This window comes from Pleurodeles waltl, chromosome 1_1 (assembly GCF_031143425.1).
Source record: "Pleurodeles waltl isolate 20211129_DDA chromosome 1_1, aPleWal1.hap1.20221129, whole genome shotgun sequence".
In the NCBI taxonomy this organism is placed as follows: domain Eukaryota; kingdom Metazoa; phylum Chordata; class Amphibia; order Caudata; family Salamandridae; genus Pleurodeles; species Pleurodeles waltl.
The window spans coordinates 799896349-799916326 of record NC_090436.1 but is presented as its reverse complement, the minus strand read 5'-3'; the positions used below and the strand labels follow the sequence as shown (position 1 = coordinate 799916326).

Genomic DNA, 19978 nt, shown 5'->3' with positions numbered 1-19978 from the left:
ATCCTTCACAATAGTGAAGGTTTTTAGCGTCTATTGGTGCTGGCATCGAAGCGGTCCACCAGAGGAGTGCGTTTTGTGGTTTGGCTCATTAGATGGTAGCATCGAAAGGTGGATTTGAATTTCCATTCGTGGTCCAGTTGTTTGTAGAGGAGTTTCATCAGTCTGAGTTCCTCAGTGTACCAAATGGCTTGGGGGAGGTTTAGATCTTATTGCACTGCTGTGTTTGAGGGGGGAGGAGGAGTCAGGGAGTCAGTGCAGGAGGTGATCCAATTTTTGATATTCTTGATGGCTTTCAGAAGGCTGTTGCTGCGTATTGGTCGGCAGGTGTTGAGAGTGGTGTTCTGGTGATGATGTTCCAGTTTTGGCTGGCTGGTTTGTCGGTGGTGCGTGTGCATTGGCCTGGGACAGGGATGCTAAATTTGATGAGGGTGTTGTCTGTCCAGGAGAATGGTGTGGGCTTGTGGACTCTGATGATGTTGAAGTTGGTGAAAATAAGGTCCCAGAGGAGTCCGGTGACACACGTGTAGGAAAGTAGCACCTTTCTAACGTAGTTACCCCCACTTTTTGCCTGGTGTCATTAAGTTGAGGCTGTAGTACACTGGAATCTGCTAACCAGGACTCCAGTGTCAGTGTTCTCTCCCCTAAATTTAGTTGGTAAGAAACATTTACACCCCACAATTGGCACACTGGTGCTGCCATGCAAGTCCCTAGTATATGGTACTTAGGTACCTAGGGCATTGGTACACCAGGGCCCCCTCCCCCCCCCATGGCCTACAGCATGTATTGTGCCACCCATGGGGGCCCATGCAAACTGTGACTACAGGCCTGCCAATGCAGCCTGTGAGAAATGGCGCATGCACCTTTCATCCCAGATATACGGTTTGCCTTATATGCCGGTCACTGCATCTGTACCTATAAGTCACACCTAAGGTAGGCCCTTCAGCCCAAGGGTGGGGTTGCTTGCTTCTCAGTGTGAGGGCACCCCTGCATGAGCAGAAGTGCCCCTACAAACATCAGGCTCCATTTTCTGGGTTTTGTAAGTGCAGAGAAGCCATCTTAAGTTATGTAGTGGCACTGGTCAACATGAGACGAACAACTACATTATGGCTTCACCGAATCTAGGCATGCTTAGTATCAAATATGTTGGAATCGTGTAACTACACCTACCCCCCATCCTGCTCCTCTCCTAGGGAGGTGCCCAGAGCTCTGCCATCTTGGAAATAAGATGAGCAGAGGCCCCTGGGATCATCTGACTGGTTAGACCAGCTGGGTGAAGTCCCTGAGTCCCCCCGATAGGTGGGTCTCTGCAGATTGTGTCCAACCACCTTCCTGGGTTACTTAAGGGCTCCCCTGAGGGTGGGACCCTTGATTTGTCTGCCAGACTTCAAGAGCCATCTGCAAGTCTCCTCCGCAAGACACTTCTGCAACTTGGGCACCGGAAAAGCTGCTGTTCTTCGCTGAGAGGGAGAGCAAGACTGTACCCAATAGGAGGGCTCCTACTGCAACTTTGTTTCCAAGTTCTGCAAGACTTCTGCAAACTCCGTGGCCATGCATCCTTCAGAGCCACAAGGCCTCTGCCTGCACTAAGGACAGCGAGAAGGAATCATCCGCAGGCACCTCAGCGTCAACAACCGATTTGTGGATCCTGCTGTCCCACAGACTTTTCAAGGCTCTACAACACAAGTGGTGGTTCTGTGATCCTGGTTGGAACTGCTTGGCTGGAACCCCTGTGCACTGCACCTGTTTGCCATTGCCAAGGCTTGTTGGCTCTTCAGTCTGAAGACCTCCTTGAAGCCCCAGCCTCCAGCACTCTCCAGCTCCAAGTACGATGTCCTCTCTGCAACTCCTGAGACATAGGCATCCCTCTTTGCTGTACTGTTGAGGCCTCCCTGTGACTCCATGTGCCTGCTGCCTGAGGGTCCTGCTGGGGCTCCATCGATTCCTGCTGGCTCTTCTGCAAAGGTTGGGTCACCTGGACCCTGCTAGTCCCCACAAATCCTGCAATCTTCGTTAATGCTTTCCTGCATTTGGAAAGGCTTGTTGGTGGTCTCGCTGACCACTGACCTCTCTCAATCTGACAATCAGTGAAGTGCTGCAAGTAGACATCTCCAGGGGTCTCTTGCATTGCCTGGTCTCCACGGCTGCACTTCTTCGACCACTGTCCAAAAGGAAAGCATTTCCAAGAAAGGTGGGCATTGCCCTCCTGCACTGCCAGGGCACCTTCGGGTGGTCTGGACTCTGTCCTCTCTTTCCTTAGGTCCACTTCTTCAAAAATCAATGTCTGGGTTCCACAGACCTGGTCCACAGGTCACAACAGCAACTGGACAACCAATATCCCCAATGACTTCAACCCAACACAACGTCACACCTATGCATCTGGGCTCCCTGGTGTAGGTGTTCCACTGTTCTGGGTATCCACATATGGGGGCACTATCCAACCTCCCTTGTCCCAATGGGCATCCTCGGGGTCCTCTGAGAAGGGTCCTGAATCCACGAAACTCCAACCGCGACTTCCCCATGTTATCATATGGACACCAAACCCAGGGTTACACCTCTGCACACTGGCACCTAGGGAATCCTACTTACATACCTTGGGTGCTTCTGTGCTTCCCCAGTACTAAGGTAGTTTGGGTTGGGAGTGATTCTTGCATTCCATTTACTTAGTATATGGTTTGCCCCCCCTCCATAGGGGCACATGTTATCATATGTCTGTACATACCTTTTTATAAGTATATTTTTGTATGATCATATCTCCGGTTAGGAGATATACCAGAGTTAGTTCTAGTGTGCGAGCTACAATAACTGCAACCCTTGACCCAGCTCTCAGGCAGGTCGCTCCCCTCGCCACAACAGTTACCACCTGCTGCGTCTGCATCCCAAGCTCGCTGCTGCTGCCTGACGCGGGTTCGAGGTTCTCCTCCACCCGCAGGCTACCACCTGCGCCTCATCCCTGGTGGCCAGAGGTAGGCCCTTGGTTGCATCGGTACTGTATCTTTTTAGTTTTAGTTTTGTTTGTTTTACCTTTTTTTTCCTGATTCCCTGTGCCTTCTGCCTTCCTCTCCCGCTTCCTACCGCTGTGTCCCTGCGGCCCCACCCCCCTGCACGCCCATTCGCCGCTCCCATCCCACCTCCTAGCTGCCCCTCCCTTCCACCTCCCCTTATATGGCGGCCGCTGTGCGGCTGCACCACTGGCATGCCGAAGGCAATCTCGTCCGCGCCTGGACCACGCCCAGCACCAGGACCTCTGGTCCCCACGTCCGCCACGACGACCAACGCCATTACTCCGCCAGCACCCTCCTCGCACTCAACACCGGGTGATCACACACCTGCTTCCTGGCCGCCCGAAGCACACCCGAGGACCCTTCACCTGCCGGAACTGCAGAATCACCAGCCTCCAAACCGTCAAACCTCCCGCCGAGACAGATCACAATCACCTCCGATGCATCCTCCTGAACACGCACTCCGCACACAAACACGCCGCTGAAGTAGGGACCTGCTCGACACCTCCGCCCCGGACATCGCCTTGCTGAAGGAGACGAGGATGAACACCTCCTCGGCCCCGGACACTGCCATAGCCATTCCGGACGGCTACAAGATGACTCGCAGCGACTGCACCAACGGAGTCGGAATTTCCATAGTCCACAAGAACACCATCAGGGTCACGACCTCCATCGACGACACCCTCAGCACCGCCGAACACCTGCACTTCCAGATCCACGCCAACCCCAACACCACCCTCAGAGGAACTTTCATCTACAGACCCCCTGGACCACGGCCTCAGTTCTGCGACTCCATCGCCGACTTCGTCAGCAGTCACACCCTGGCCTCCTCAGACTACATCCTCCTCGGAGACCTGAACTTTCACCTTGAGAACAACAACACTAACTCCACCACCCTGATCGACAATCTCGCCACCCTCGGACTCAGATCATCACAACACCAACCCACTCCGCCGGCCACACGCTGGGCCCCGTCTTCTCCGCAAGCTCCCACGTCACCTTCAGCCACACCACCGAACTCCCCTGGACGACTACTGCTGCATCCACTTCACCTTCCGTAAACCCACCTCGCACCACTGCACCCAACATATCCCCGCCGCAGCTGGAGCAAAGTCAGCAAAGACCAGCTGAACATCAGCCTCGCCCGAAACCCGCCCGTCGAACCCACCGACCCCAACCTCACAGCCTGCAACCTCAGGCGCTGGATCGACGACTGCGCCAACACCCTCGTCCCACTCAGGAAACCCTCCAACAGAGGCGCCAGCAAGAGAGCCAGCTGGTTCACCCCGGACCTCTAAGTCTCCAAGCAAACCTGCCGGAGGCTGGAGAAGAAATGGCTCCGCGAACAGACACCAGACAGCCATGCAGCCTTCAAGAACGCCATCAGCAAACACCATCACCTCAGATCTGCCAAAAGGACCTCCTTCAAAGACAGCTTTGACAACAACGCACACAACCGCAAGGAGCTCTTCAACATCGTGAAGGAACTCTCCAACCCCAGCTCCAACACCAATGACATCCCACCATCGCAAGACCTGTGTGACTCCCTCGCCACCTTCTTCCACCACAAGATCACTGACATCCATGACAGCTTCAACACCCAGACCATCCTGACAACCACCGACACCTCAGACTCTCCACCCACCATCGACTACGACCCCCTGCTCACCATAAACGTAGACAACACCATCAACACCATGATCACTATCCACTCTGGTTCTCCGTCTGACCCATGCCCACACCACATCTTCAACAAAGCCAGCGCCATCATCGCACCCCACCGCCGCAAAATCATCAACATCTCCTTCGAGACCGCGACCTTCCCTGAGAGCTGGAAACAGGCCAAGATCAACACCCTATCCAAGAAACCCAAGGCGGACCTGAGAGACCTCAGGAATTTCCATCCCATCTCCCTGCTCCCTTTCCCGGCTAAGGTCATTGAGAAGATCGTCAACAGACAACTAACCCACTACCTCAAAGAGAACAACATTCTGGACCCATCCAAGTCAGGGTACCAAAACTGCCCTTATTGCTGCCACCGATTATATCAGGGCCCTGCTTGACAACGGTGAAACTGCGACCCTCATCCTCCTGGACCTCTCTGCCGCTTTCAACACCATCTGCCACCGCACCCTACATTCACGCCTCCACAATGCAGGGATCTGGGATAAAGCTCTGGACTGGACCACCTCCTTCCGCTCCGGCAGAACCCAGAGCGTCCGCCTCCCCCCATTCCGATCCAAAGCCTCCAAGATCATCTGCGGCGTAGCCCAAGGATCGTCCTTCAGCCCAACCCTATTCTACATCTACATGACTCCGCTCACCCACGTCGCCACAACCTCAACATCATCTCCTACACCGACGACAACCAACTGATCCTCTCCCTCACCAAGGACCCCCTCACCGCCAAATCCAACCTCCACGAAGGAATGAAGGCCATCGCCGAATGGATGAAGAACAGCAGACTGAAGCTGAACTCTGATAAGATAGAGATCCTCATCCTCTACGCCAACCCCTCAGCCTGGGATGACTCCTGGTGGCCGACCGCACTGGGAGCACCCCCGACACCCACCGACCACACATGCAACCTGGGCGTCATCCTCGACTCAACACTCTCCATGACCAAGCAAGTCAACGCCGTCTCCTCCTCCTACTTCAACAACGTCCGCATGCTCCGCAAGATCTACAGGTGGATCCCCACAGAAACAAGAAAAACTGTCATCCAGGCCCTCGTCAGCAACAGACTTGTCTACGGAAAGGCCCTGTGCGCAGGAGCACCGGCCAAACTCCTCAAACGACTGCAACATATACAAAACGCCTCTGCACGCCTGATCCTCGACGTACCCCGCCACAATCACATCATTCTACACCTGAGAGACCTACAATAGCTCCCCGTCAACAAAAGGATAACCTTCAAGCTCCTCACCCACGCACACAAGGCACTCCACAACACCGGTCCAGCCTACCCCAACAGACGACTCACGTTCTACACCCCACACCGCCAGCTCCGCTCAGCCGACCTCGCCCTCACCTCCATCCCTCGCATCGGAAGAACGACCACCGGAGGCAGATCCTTCTCCCACCTCGCTGCCAAGACCTGGAACACCCTCCCATTGCCCCTACGACAGACCAAAGACCTGCTGACATTCAGGAGGCTTCTCAAAACCTGGCTGTTCGGGCAGTAGCAGCACCCCCCCCTCCCCTCAGCGCCTTGGGACCCTCACGGGTGTGTAGCGCGCTCTACAAGTGTACTGATTGACTGATAAATACAGAATATTTTTCTAACACTGGTGTGGTTTTTTCCTGTGTGTACATCACTGCCTGACTTGTGTGATATTTGCAACGGCTTTACACCCTCCTGGATAAGCCTCAGCTGTTCTCCACAGCTACCCCTCTGAGAGCTCTGGTTATCTAGAACCTCCTACACTATCTCTAAGAGTTGCCTGGACTCAATACAGGGTGCCTCACCTATAGGTGTACACCATATAGTGAGCCAGCTTCCTACAGCAGGTAGGTCATTTTACTTGTTGGATGTGGCCCAGGCTTCCAAGGTTTTCAATGAGTGCTTTTGAGTTGGGGCTGGTGTGGTCTTTCAGATGGAAGTTGAGGTGCCCAAGTAAATTGTAACTGCCAATATTGAGGGAGAATGCTGTGATGGTGTTGGCAAAATCAGTGCACGGTCCCATTAGTGTGTAGATGAGAGTGACGCTTAGGGCTGAAGTTGGCTGTGATGAGGAGCCTGAACACCTGTTACATGTTGGAGGATGACATGTTGGTGGAGGTGGTGTACCTGATGGTGTTCCTGTAGATGATGATGGTCCACCTTACTGTTAAGAGCCTATTTGTTTGTCCACTTCATGTCCATGGATTTAAATTGCACGCCATTTTTAAAGATGGCAAAATAATATTGCCAGTCAGCAAGCGAAGTAGGTTAACTTGGTTTTATTTTCTAGCATTCAAGAATGCACAAATGGAGGAAGGGTATTTTTGAAATTATATGCACTGTGTTTAAGCGTCAGTCCTAAGACGGTGTCGGAGACAGAGAGAGCACAGACATAGACAGGGCATAGGAGTTAAGGAAAGATCCAGTAAGATGAGCTTCCAAGTGGAAGCCCTTCTTATAGTGTTTTGTGTTCAAACAAACGTTTTTTTTAAAGAATTGAAGCCCACCATACATCACTCAGAAAGAAACATGGTTCTGTCACCTGTAACTATTTATGAGAAGAGGGTGTGGCCTGCAGTCAGCTACGATGGCTGCAGGAAAAGGGAGATCCACTCCCCAACCCACATTATCCTAAGAAATCCATCCATCCATCATGTGCACTGATCACCTGTTTGCAATACCCCTGGGGGCTTGGGAGGAGACCTGACTGCTAACAGACATGAAAATTGCCTACCTCACTATGATGCGGATGCTGTGACTGGAGGGGCGGTGGCTAGAGATGGGCCGTTGTGGAATGCGGCCTGTAGAGCTGCAGCTGAGTCTGCAATGTGTCTGGCTGGTCTGAGAGTCAAGGAGGCCCAGTAGTCTGCCTGTGGCTTTGCCCCTGTGAGCGGTGATTCTCCAGAGGCCTGAAAAGCCTACAGCAACAGAGCGAAGCTGGCGGTAGAGACGCAGCTGTGCAAATGGGTTGGCTCTAGGTAGGCAGCGGAGAGGGAGTAGGCCAGCCACAGGTGACCCTGGGGGCTCTCTTCTCCCGCTCAGCTGGGTGGCCGGTGTGTGGCATCCTTCCCGCTAGGGGCCTGGGGAAAGCACGAAGGGCGGTCTGGCAGCTGGCTGTGGCCTGGGCGTGGCCTGGTCTGCTGCTCTGCGCAGAGAGACCTGTGGGCTTAATGGTGCGCCTAGGCCTTAACTACATTGGGTGGGCCAGGGCTAGCTCCCAGGTTCTGGCCATGGCTGGTGTGCTGCTAGGGACTGAGCCTGAGTGGCCCTGAGGGTGGTGGTCCTGGAAAAGTGGTTTGCCTGGGGAGCTCTGGCTGATCGGCGGCAGCCTTGCCGGTGCGACTTGGCTGCTTGGGCACAACCCTGCACTTCAGCCTGAGGACCATCCTAGCTGGCTTCCCTTGAACCTTTTGCTCCTCATTCTACCAGCTTCACGAGTGAGCAGAGGTGCGGCCCTTCCCCAATGGCCATGTACATGTATGGGCTGTTGTTCTCCTGCCGCGTGGAGCCCTAGTGGATAACAGGGTCTTCAAGCTGGGGGTGGTGAATCAGAGTGTGGGTTCTACTCTCCTGACTACTCACCTGAGCTGCTCCTGCTGGTGAGGCTGCTTATCCTCTAGCTGGTTTCTGGAGTTGCAGGATTCATCATCTGCAGATTTTGTGCGAGCCCCTGCCCTGCTTAACTTGTGGGGGCGGAGAGGTGAGTGGACTCTACCGTGTGAAGGCTCCTTTTTTGTCCTGTGGCCACAGTCCCTGGTGACCTAGTTTCGCTGGCGTACATGACCATACCAGGGCTGGACTGGACTCAAGTGTTACTGGTTAGAGGTCGGCCTATTAGATATAGATAGGGGTGTCTCACCGCTACCACCACTCACTGCGCTTACTGGCCTGTTTAAGTGACATCCTTACTGCCCTGATGAGACTACCTATTCCTTGCAAGTTGAATGCTACCTAGTTTGATTAAGTGCGCCCGGCCTCAACCGACTAGGGGTTGTGTCCAGTACATCCCCTCCAACCATGTTTAAAACAACCCAAGTTGGGATTGGAACCCTATAAGGATGCATCCAACAAAAACAAAGATGATTGGGTTGTTATGGGGAACACTGGAAACATCTCCAGCAAATCAAACAGCCACACATTGCTGCTTCTGGTGAGTGCTAGCCTCCATCGTATAGACACAAAAATGTACAACTTGACCAGCCATCTGGGCAAATTGGAATCTCACCTTATGAGAGAGGAAACATGCACTACTGGTGCAGAACAATGTATATCCTCACTGGAAGCAGACCAAGCTACATTAACATAAAATTATCAAAAGCTCTGTACTGATCTCCTCAATGTAGCAGGCATGAACAAGGACATGGAAGCCTGCTCTAGAAGAAACAATTTGCATCTGGTAGGCATCCCAGAATCTACCAATACCGGAAAGATGAAGCACATTAAAAATTGCTGTGCAAACTCTTTGACACTGACTCCCTCGCCAAATGCTTCCTTGTGGGGAGTGCTCACCTATCTCTGGGCCCACATCCAGTACCTAGTGCCCCTCAGCGTCCCATCATCGCCAGGTTACTGAACAATCATGACCGGGACACTGTGCTGCGCCTGGCCCAGGAGAAAGGGCCCCTTCTTTATTAGGGCTCTAAGCTCTCCATTTTTCCATACTTTACCCTGTGGGTACAAGAGACTTGTGTTTTCCAGGAGGCAAAAGCTCTTCTACATGAGCATAATAAACCTTATGTCATGTTATATCCAGCTCGCCTAAGCTGAAAACTGAATGGTATGGTGACCTTTTTTACACCTGCCTCTGAGGACCGAAGAGACATCAAGAGTGTCTTCTGGGTGCGTACCAGCCACAACACCCAGTCTTTTACACCTGGCAATGTCTCTTGCCTTTCAGATACTATGGGTCTAGAAACTTGACTAACATAGGCTTTAACATAACATCCTAATCTTGGCTGGATGGATGGTACTCAAAAGCCCTCTGCAACTGTACTTTTGGTTCTGAACTGCACTCCTATTCCCTGTAAAGCTGTGTGTTTTGCAGCATTTGTTACCCATGTAAATGTTAACAGACAGGCACCTGTAATGTACTGATGAGTACTAGTAAACAACTGGTCTTCACTTTCTGAGCACTGCAGTTCATAATATGTTTTTTTTTAGTAATCAGACCACTTTTCTTGCTGCGTGGGTGGGGTGGTTGACTGCACTGAGTTTGCCCCTAGCGCACTGCATGTTTAACCAACTGTTTTTTTCAACAAGTTTTAGTGGAATTCCGATATGGGGGGTAGTCAGCGTGGGTGAGAGTAGTTGGGGGGCTGCGCTTTAACCGTTATGCTTCATTTACTATTCATTGAACTAGCTGCTGTTCTCCTATTGGTCATGGAATCTTTGAGTTCTAGCCTGCTTATGACTGCACTGCAATGCATGCACTACTTTTGACCATTTGTTTCTCCCTTGCTCCAGCTCATGTTATCATACTTGGCTTCATACAGCACATAATACCACTATGCTGTCAGATATCATCATTGTCTCCTGGAATGTGCGGTGCCTTGAAGACCCTTGAAAAAGAGGAAAGTACTGGAGGCATACTTGACTTGTCACTATTCATATTGCACTATTGCAAGTGACACATCTAAAGCCTATGACAGAGATACCTTTTGCCAGCAACTGGGCCTCCCATAGAATATTCACCAATTACTCGTCATATGTTCAGGGGATGGGCTTACTGAATAAGAAAGGACTCCTGGTCCGTCTACTGGCAGAAATCTCTGATTCCCAGGGGAGTTTTGTCATATTGCAATTATTGATGCAAGTTAAACACCTCAACACCTATGGGCCAAACAGGGATGACCCAGATTTTGTATGGGCAAACTGGAAGCACTGTCTAGCTCTTTCAGCCAGCAGAATACTTTGGGGTGGCAACTTTAATCTTGTATTGATTTGTGACACTGACTGTTCTAACCTGCGCTGCCGACACTGCATTGCACAACCTCATGAATACCAATGATCTAATTGATCTACAGAGGACCCTACATCTCAGCGATAAGAAAGACACACACACATCCACGGTACACGAGTCTTGGGCTAGATCAGACTACTGGTTGGGTAACCCCTGAAGTATGCAGTTGGGCCACACTCATAGAACACTTTCAAGGACCCTCTAAAACCCTTCCCCTATGCTTCTTACGCTTGTCTTCCCTGCTTCCAAACACTGCGTTTACAAGGAAACTTCCCTCTCGGGCACAGATGGATCCAGTATTTTGACCCGATCTACACTACAACATTACGGAGTTATTTGTGACAAACAAGGGCTTGGTGGAGTTGATGGTGATGGGTATGGTGTGGAAAACATTTATGCTATACATTTGCCAACTGAAGAGTGACAGAGTCAGCATATCATCCGCATCTGGTGGTGGAGCTTCAATCTGTCTTAATATCATAACCTAGCAAACAGTGAAAGCAAACATTTGCATTGGTATGCTAAAGTGTGTGAGTACGGGGAACCTGATAGACCGGGCCTGACTCTAACCCCTCTTTTGGGTAGGCGTAATCAGCCCTTAGCCCAACTGACCAGCACCAACAACACTGAGGTTGAATGAGAGTGATTCACAAATTCTATGCTCACCTATATACCCTGGATCAGTACACTGCCTATTTTGATTACCTGACTCTAGCATGGCTGGGGGGACCCCGTAGTGTATTTCTAGTATTGCTGCTGACTCTAGACCAGATTACTGCAGCTATCAGTGGGCTGCCTACCTGTAAATACCCAAGGAATAATGGCCTTCCCTCTGAGCTTTATAAGACCCATTCTACTCTCCTTGATCTTCGTCTGTTACAAGTCTATGACTAAGCACTGCGAACAGGCTCCCTGCCTCCTTCCTTATGTGAAACTATCCTCATTAAGCTTCTGAAACTTGATGAACAAGTTACTTACCTTCAGTAACACCTTAGTGGTAGAGACGTATTCTAGTTGCAGATTCTTTACCTCAGAATTTCACCCAGACGCCAGTCTGGATCCGGAGATTTTTCAGAGTAGTACCTCTGTGTGCCGACACATGGCGTCAGTCGGCTCTCTGTCCGCCATCAGAATCGTGCACTTGGGATATGACATCGCAGGACCTATATAGGTGCCACCCCGGCACATTGATGTCAGTTTCTTTTCACAGCTTTCCACGCTAGAAGCGAGGAGCCATGAAGAACATTGACCACTGGTGCATCAAAACTATGGTCCTGAAAGGGAACTCCCTGTCCCTAGAAATCAGTTTGCAGAATGGGGATGATGGGCAGGTCGGTAAGGAATCTGCAACAAGATATTGTCGGTGGTAGATAAGGCGTTACCAAAGGTAAGTAACTTGTTCATCTGATAGAGGCTTCTAGTTGCAGATACCCATGCAAAACCATCCCAGGAGGAAGGTCTGCAAACCAAGATCATACTAGGAAGTCCTGCAGGACAGAACGGGCAAAGTACCCATCCCTTCGGCTGCCCAAAGCAGGGCCCTGCTGGGCCAAAGAAAGTATAAACAAGAGGACCTTGAAAAGAGCGGCAGAGAGGGGGTGAACAGACTTGTCTGTGCATCATGCCACAAATTTATGCCAACAACAGGTGCATACCGTTTCGGTGGAGGGACATCTGGCTGCCAAGATAACATTACATACTTTGGGTAGAAGGTCAGAAGCTGTCAGCTGCTGCTGCTCAGTCTCCACGCAAGAAGGCAGAGACTAGACAGGTTCGGGTAGAGAACCCTCCCCTGCTCCTGTGACAGAAGATCCTCCCGAAAAATCTGATCGTAGGTTCAATGGCCATGCTCCATATCTCGGGATACCAGATTATTCTTGCCCAGTCCAGAGCCACAAGGATTACTTGGGCCTGGTCATTCCTGATCTTCTTGAGAACTCTGAGCAGAAGACATATGGTCAGAAAGGCATACAGGAGGCCTGAGCTCCACTCAAGACAAAAAGCGTCGCTGAGCGAGTGTCACCTTGGAAACTCCAAGGAGCAAAACTGCTGAAATTATGTGTTCTCTTCAGCGTCAAACAGATCTAACCAAGGCTCTCCACACTGCTGAAAGAGACCTTGCGCTACCTCCGGAAGAAGCCACCATTTGTGATCAACCAGGCATTGACTGCTGAGTTTATTCACTCTGGTGTTCAGAAAGCCCACCAGGTGTTGAACCACCAGGGAAATGCCCTGATGTTCCAGCCATGTCCAGGGGCGCAGAGCCTACTGACAAAAGATCCATGACCCCACTCCTCCCTGCTTGTTGCAGAACCACAAGGCGGTGGCGTTGTCTATGAACACCTGCACTACTTTCCCTTTGAGAGAGGGAAGGAATGCTTTTGATGCCAGTCTCATGACCCTGACTTCCAAAAGAATGATGTGGGGCCGAGACTCTGGCGGAGACCAGAGGCCTTTGATCTCCAGCGCTCCCAAGTTGCTGCCCCATCTCAGGAGTGATGCATCTGTTACTACTGTCAGATCTGGTTCTTCGGGTTCTGGTTCTTCAGGTTCTGCACACTTCAGATCCCACTGCAGAGCCCACATATGCCATATGGCATGTGTCACCAGCAGGATGCAGGAGGCCATTAGACCCAGCAGCCTCAGAGTTTTCCCTCACTGAAATCCAGCAGAGAGCCTGAAACATCGGTATCATAGCCTGAATATCCTGGACTCGCCACTCGGGAGGATAAGCCCATAACTGCACTGTGTCCAGAACAGCTCAGCTGAAAGGGAGCGTCTGAGAGGGAGTCAGGTGTGAATTTGGCACGTTTATAGTGAACCCCAGCAAATGCAGGAGGTCCGCCGTAGTCTAGAGGTGGGAGATGACAGCCTGGGATGAGCCCGCCTTCATGAGTCAGTCGTTGAGGTAGGAGAAGACTAAAACCCCTGACCTGCGCTGATGAGCTGCTACCATCGCCATCACCTTGGTGAACACCCGAGGGGCACTGGCAAGCCCAAAGAGGAGCACGGTGAACTGAAAATGCTTGTGGCCTACCATGGACTGCAAGTAATGTCTGTGGACAGGCAGGACGGGAATATGGAAATAGGCGTCCTGAGCATTTTGAACTTCTCTTTCCTGAGGAAGAGATTAAGGGACCAAAGATCTAGGATACAGCAGAGGCCCTGGTTCTTTTTGGGCACCTGAAAGCGCGGGAATAACAACCACAACCTCCTGGCACAGGGATCCTCTTGATGGCTCCCATGGCCAAGAGAGCCATACCCTCCTCGCGTTGAAGTGCCACATGATCCTCCGTCATGTGATCATAGGATGGTGGCATGGATGGAGGGGTATCTCAAAGGGGAGGGAGTAGTCCTACCTGTCTGACGAGATGGATTGCCAGCGGGGCAGGTGATGGTGAATCCTACCTCCAAACGGTGCCTGGTGGGAAAGCATCAGACTAGGATGGTTTGGAGGCTGCAGCAGAGGGGGGGTGGGAAGCAGTGGACTGGCTAGACCGCTGGCACCCTGATCTCCCCCCAGCAGGAACTGTAACACCTAGCAGTGAGCCTCAAAGGCTCAGGCTTCGTGTTACAATGCCCCAGGGCACTCCAGCTAGTGGAGATGCCCGCCCCCTGTACATAGCCCCCACCTTTGCCGGCAAGTCCAGGGTAGATAATGAGAAAAACAAGGAGGAGTGACCCACCAGTCAGGACAGCCCCTAAGGTGTCCTGAGCTGAGGTGACCCCTGCCTTTAGAAATCCTCCATCTTGATTTGGAGGAGGATTCCTCCAATAGGAATACGGATGTGCCCCCCTCCCCTTAGGGAGGAGGCACAAGGAGGGTGTAGCCACCCTCAAGGACAGTAGCCATTGGCTACTACCCCCCAGACCTAAACGCACACCTAAATTGAGTATTTAGGGCGGACCCTGAATGCAGGAAATCAGATTCCTGCAACCTGAACTAAGAAGGACTGCTGACCTACATGGCTGTAGAGACGACGGCAACTGCTTTGGCCCCAGCCCTACCGGCCTGTCTCCTGACTCGAAAACCTTCAACCAGCGACGCATACAACAGGGACCAGCGACCTCTGAAGCCTCAGAGGGCTGCCCTGACCCCCAGGACCAAGAAACTCCAGTGAGCAGCGGCTCTGCTCAACAACCTGCAACAAACTTGCAACTTTTCTTCAACTTTAAAGACCTCACTCTTCCCGCCAGAAGCGTGAGACTTTGCTCTCTGCACCCGACACCCCCCGGCTCGAGGTCCAGAGAACCAACACCACAGGGAGGACTCCCCGGAGACTGCGACCCCGTGAGTAGCCCGAGACGACCCCCACAGCGAGGCCTGCAGAGAGAAACCAGAGGCTTCCCCTGACTGCGACTGCCTGTAACAAGGGACCCGATGCCTGGACCAAACACTGCACCCGCAGCCCCCAAGATCTGAAGGAACCGAACCTCAGTGCAGGAGTGACCCCTAGGCAACCCTCTGCCTAGCCCAGGTGGTGGCTGACCCGAGAAGCCCACCCTGTACCCTGCCTGTACCGCTAAGGGAGACCACCGGGTCCCTCCATTGTTTACTATACAAAACCCGAGGCCTGCTTTGGACACTGCACCCGGCCGCCCCCGTGCCGCTGAGGGTGTGTTTTGTGTGCCTACTTGTGTCCCCCCCAGTGCTCTACAAAACCCCCCCGGGTCTGTCCCCCGAGGATGCAGGTACTTACCTGCTGGCAGACTGGAACCGGAGCACCCCTGTTGTCCAAAGGCATCTATGTGTTTTGGGCACCCCTGACCTCTGCACCTGACCAGCCCGGAGCTGCTGGTGTGGTAACTTTGGGGTTGTCTTGAACCCCCAACGGTGGGCTGCCTATGCCCAGGAACTGAGACTTGTAAGTGTCTTACTTACCTCACAATCTAACCATTACTTGCCTCCCCCAGGAACTGTATAACTTATTGCCATTTTAACAAAAACTGTATATGTTATTGCTCTAATTCAAAGTTCCTAACTTATCTGTGTGGAGTACCTTGCATTCTATGTATTTACTTCAAATCTTGAACTTGTGGTTCTAAAAATAAACTAAGAAAATATATTTTTCTATATAAAAACTACTGGCCTGGAGTTAAGTCTTTCAGTGTGTGTTCCTCATTTATTGCCTTTGTGTGTACAAAAAATGCTTAACACTACCCTCTGATACGCCTACTGCTCGACCACACTACCACAAAACAGAGCATCAGAATTATCTAAATTTGTCACTATCTTACCTCTAAGGGGAACCCTTGGACTCTGTGCACACTATGTCTTACTTTGAAATAGTATATACAGAGCCAACTTCCTACACTGGGTTTCGAAGGACTAGTACCTAATGCCGAGATTTTGATGCTCTTCCTGGTGTTTTTTGCATCATCAGATGATATCATGAAGGACCATAAAAATGATTGGAAATTCAAAACTGCAACAAAAATTGGTATTTCCCAAAGTCAGAATTAGCCCAGCCACTAGTCCTCTAAGCCAGTGAGTTCAATCACAAGTTGCTCCCAAAGTGGCATTGTTGTACTTAGCCAACATAGCATACAATACCCACGTCATGCTACAAAATCCATGCTCATTTTAAATTGTAGTATTATTTTGGTACATACACAATGCAGTCTATTACTGTGGTACATACCTGATGCAATCTACTAGCTTGCCTGACTGAACTGGGAGAAGAGGGTGATCCACACAAGCTATCAGATTTAGATCCACCTAAATTGTAGGAAAATAGAGAATTGAATTTAGTGAAGTAGGAATCATTATTTGCATGTCAGCTTACAATACAGAAGGGGGTGAAAAAGAATAATCCTGATTCATCACCAAAACTAATGTACATCAAAGTATGCTTGGCGATCTGATCATGTTAGGGATACACATTGATTGCTCTGGAAGCTCCCAGTTGACAATTGGATAAGCAGCGAGCCAAGAAATCATTACATCAAATGTGCATGCAGTACTAACATTCATGACTGAATGACCAACAGTTTTACTTATCAGTCAGGGTAACAATCAATAGCCCTCTCTTTTGGGCATAACACTAAGTGAAGGCTTTTGGGAATTTTGTTTGACAACACTCCAGATAGCAAAATGTTGCAATGTCAACAAATTACGATCTCTTTTATGAATTGTAAAAAAATGATTCCTTAATTTGGCCTAACAGATACATTCATCAATAGTTTATAAAATGTGACTGACACATCAGGCACAAATTACCCTGAACCAATCCACTAAGACCTCCAGTATTTGCCAGCAGCTTGATGAAAGCAATCTGGGGTCTCTGAATGTTAGAGCACTGTATTTGAGCCACATATTCGGGAAATACAAGACTGAGCAGCTCTACCCACTACAACCTACATAAATGAAAGATTAAAGGGGCCAGGCAAAGATAACAACATCAAATGGAGTCAATTAGTGGGCCCCTTCACTTTTGATACCAAGACCACAATAAGAGAATCTTCAATTACAGGGGGTTTAAAAGCCTATATGATTACATCAAACGTTACCCTTGCTTTAATGTGCACAGAGGATCAAACTGCATTAGCATGCTGAAGAGTTGTATGGTTTTGAATGAACAAGGCTTTGAATGAACTGTTTAGTAAAACAAATAATGTCATTTAAAACCATTCTTATGACTATCTACTCATATTGACATGCTCATCACAAACCAGACAGCATCCTGGTTAATCCAAATCAGAATAGGCATGCACCTGGTGCCACACAGTCTTTGCTTTGAGGAGGGTGTCCCCTTGATGATGTATTTGGTGCCTTCGTGACAACCCAGGAACTTGGCAGTTTCAAGAAATTAAGGAGCTAGTCTGCCCACATGACTGAACATGTTGCCTGCTGCTGTTGGTGACGTGCAAATATTCTTTCTTGAAATAATCTCTGGACTTTCAGGAGTGAGTTCTCACATGCCTTCATGGTTCTCATATTTGTGCTTTAAAGCCTCCTAATAACATGTATTTACTCATTACCTCATCATATCTAAAGACAACACATATCTTGCATAGTACACATATGCTCCTTGCTATAACTATGTTTTATTATAGTTTGTGTATTAATGTTTAATATTTTATGTTTGTAAATTTTGACATTTAGAAAAGACTTAATAGCTTTGAATGCGTATGCAAAAAAGTACACACGTTTTGATTCATACCCTACATCATAAATCACCTGGTAATTTTTTCTCAGAATAATGGTACTAATATTATAGAAAGCCTGTTTGATAACCTCTAGGGGCGTGAGATGCTTCAGACATTCCAGAAAGAGCTTTTAAGACAAACATGCACCCACAATCATGTTCCTTCCCTTACTATCCTGCTCTCATGAGAATAAGAAAACAGGAAGTAAGACTGGGCTTCCCACTAGGCAGGCAACAGACTGAGTAAACACAAATACGATGAACATGTATGTGTGTAGCATTTAGGAAACTACTATGTTTGGTAAGATTTCTAATCTTTACTAATGTGTACACCAAAATATTACCAAACATAGGAGTTTCCTAAATGGTACACGCATGCCTGCTCATCGTAGTCGTGTAGACATTATCTAGGACTAGGGAAGAAGAGATAGTTGTCATCAATCACGTTGCCCATCTTCATTTTATTGACATGTTTTGCCTTCATTTTCCTTGCCATTATATTTACATCTGCAATACCGCTTCTTCCTATATTCTGCACTAAAACCGGGATTTAATATACTGATAAAGCTATTTAAAATTATAGTGTGGATTTCTTGTGTGCGTACATCCTTCGGAAAAGGTGTTCCAATAACCCACTAAAAGAAAATGTATTGCTGACAGTGTCTGACACGATTTGATAGTTGCCCAATGCACATTATCTCCATGGAACGTCATAGGAGATGCAAAGATCAAAGCCCATTTTTCTGCAGCTTCTGAATATTCCTAAATCTACAAAGCTTAATATTCAAAGTGCTCACAGTTTACGCCCAAGACATCTTTCATCCACTACTTCCATCAAACCCAGAGGTATTATTATCCTATTTCTGGAATATACAGATCTACTTAAGGTATTACAAGCAGCCAAATCCAAAAACACCTATTCTGGTTCCAAACTCTTCTTCATGCAGGATGTCGCTAAGTCCATGGGAGAAAGGAGGAAAGAATTTCATCTCTTCGACCGACGGTGCGTGCTGTAGATGCATGTTTTGGCCTGCTCTACCCATGTACGTTTAAGCTTACTTACTTCCAAAGACCAATCTTATATCTTTGACAAACCTAAAGAACTGAGAAAATTCTTAAGAGCACATTCTTCTTCTGCTATGGAAATTGACACACCTTCCACTTGAAATGTTGCAGTTTTTACATTGCTTTTTTAAATTCTCTCCTTATGCCAAATGTTTTACCTTCTCTTTTTCTTGTTTCAGGTGACGTTTTGTCTGGTCTCATCCCTTGCCATCATTGTACTATGCTGTTTTTTGGCCTCATGTGCTGCATAGTGCTCCATTCCTGTCATCCACATGATGCACCGCACCCAAACCCCACCATCATGTTTAAATTCCTTCAGGTATTTCCCTCAGTCACCAAGTTAGCCATTTATACTGTCTTCAATGTCCATTTCTTATGCCTCCTTTCCTCTCTTCTTCCCTTTACTCAGTTCCTTCACCAAAATACTCTCCTCCCTATTTTTCTCCACTTTCTTCCAGCTACATTTACTTTCCTTTTCCATTGATGTATAAAGTATTTTCATTTTTATGTTGTTGGTCAGTTAATTCCTACGCTATATCATTGCTCCTATTCAGAGTTATTACTTGGAGTGTCAGAGGTTTAAATCACCCCATTAAAAGACAGACAATTATCTCTCATTTAGTAAAATAAATGTACTTCTCCAAGAAACTCATCTTTCACATTTAGAAGCACAGAAGCTAAAATGTTCTTGGGTTTGTAAGCTTCTTGTTTCTCCTACGCAAAACAAAAATAATGGTTTTGTTATCCTTTGTAATAAACATCTTAATATTGTTGCTCTTTCACAGGAAATGGCCTCGTGGTAGATGGCTTGTTACTAAATTAGCTATTAAGATTTTTATTACTATTCTTAATATTTATGCTCCAACGCAATGTGACTTTTTATTTTGGTCAAATCTTCAAAAAACCTACCTTCAATTTCAAGATGAATATTTCCTTTATATTTCTTTTTAGGAGGAGACTGCAACCAAATTTATGATCCTTTTCTAGATAGACATTCCATTGTCAAATTTACTCTATACAAAATGCACAATCTTGTTAATTTATCTCTTGGTTGATGATTGGAGGTTACCTCACCCTATATCACGAGAATACACACACCTATTTGTCCCCAACACATATCTCACTCATTACATTGGATCATATT

General features: G+C 48.8%; 1 protein-coding gene across 2 annotated transcripts in view; it reads right to left on the bottom strand.

Moving 5' to 3' along the window:
• Nucleotides 1-19978, bottom strand: part of TUT7 (terminal uridylyl transferase 7) — a 1097449-nt gene that overhangs the window by 47950 nt on the left and 1029521 nt on the right. For both annotated transcript variants that reach the window (XM_069228237.1, XM_069228248.1), the window contains exon 26: nt 16264-16340. In XM_069228237.1, coding sequence (XP_069084338.1) covers nt 16264-16340 — 77 coding nt within the window. The remainder of the gene's footprint in view (nt 1-16263; nt 16341-19978) is intronic.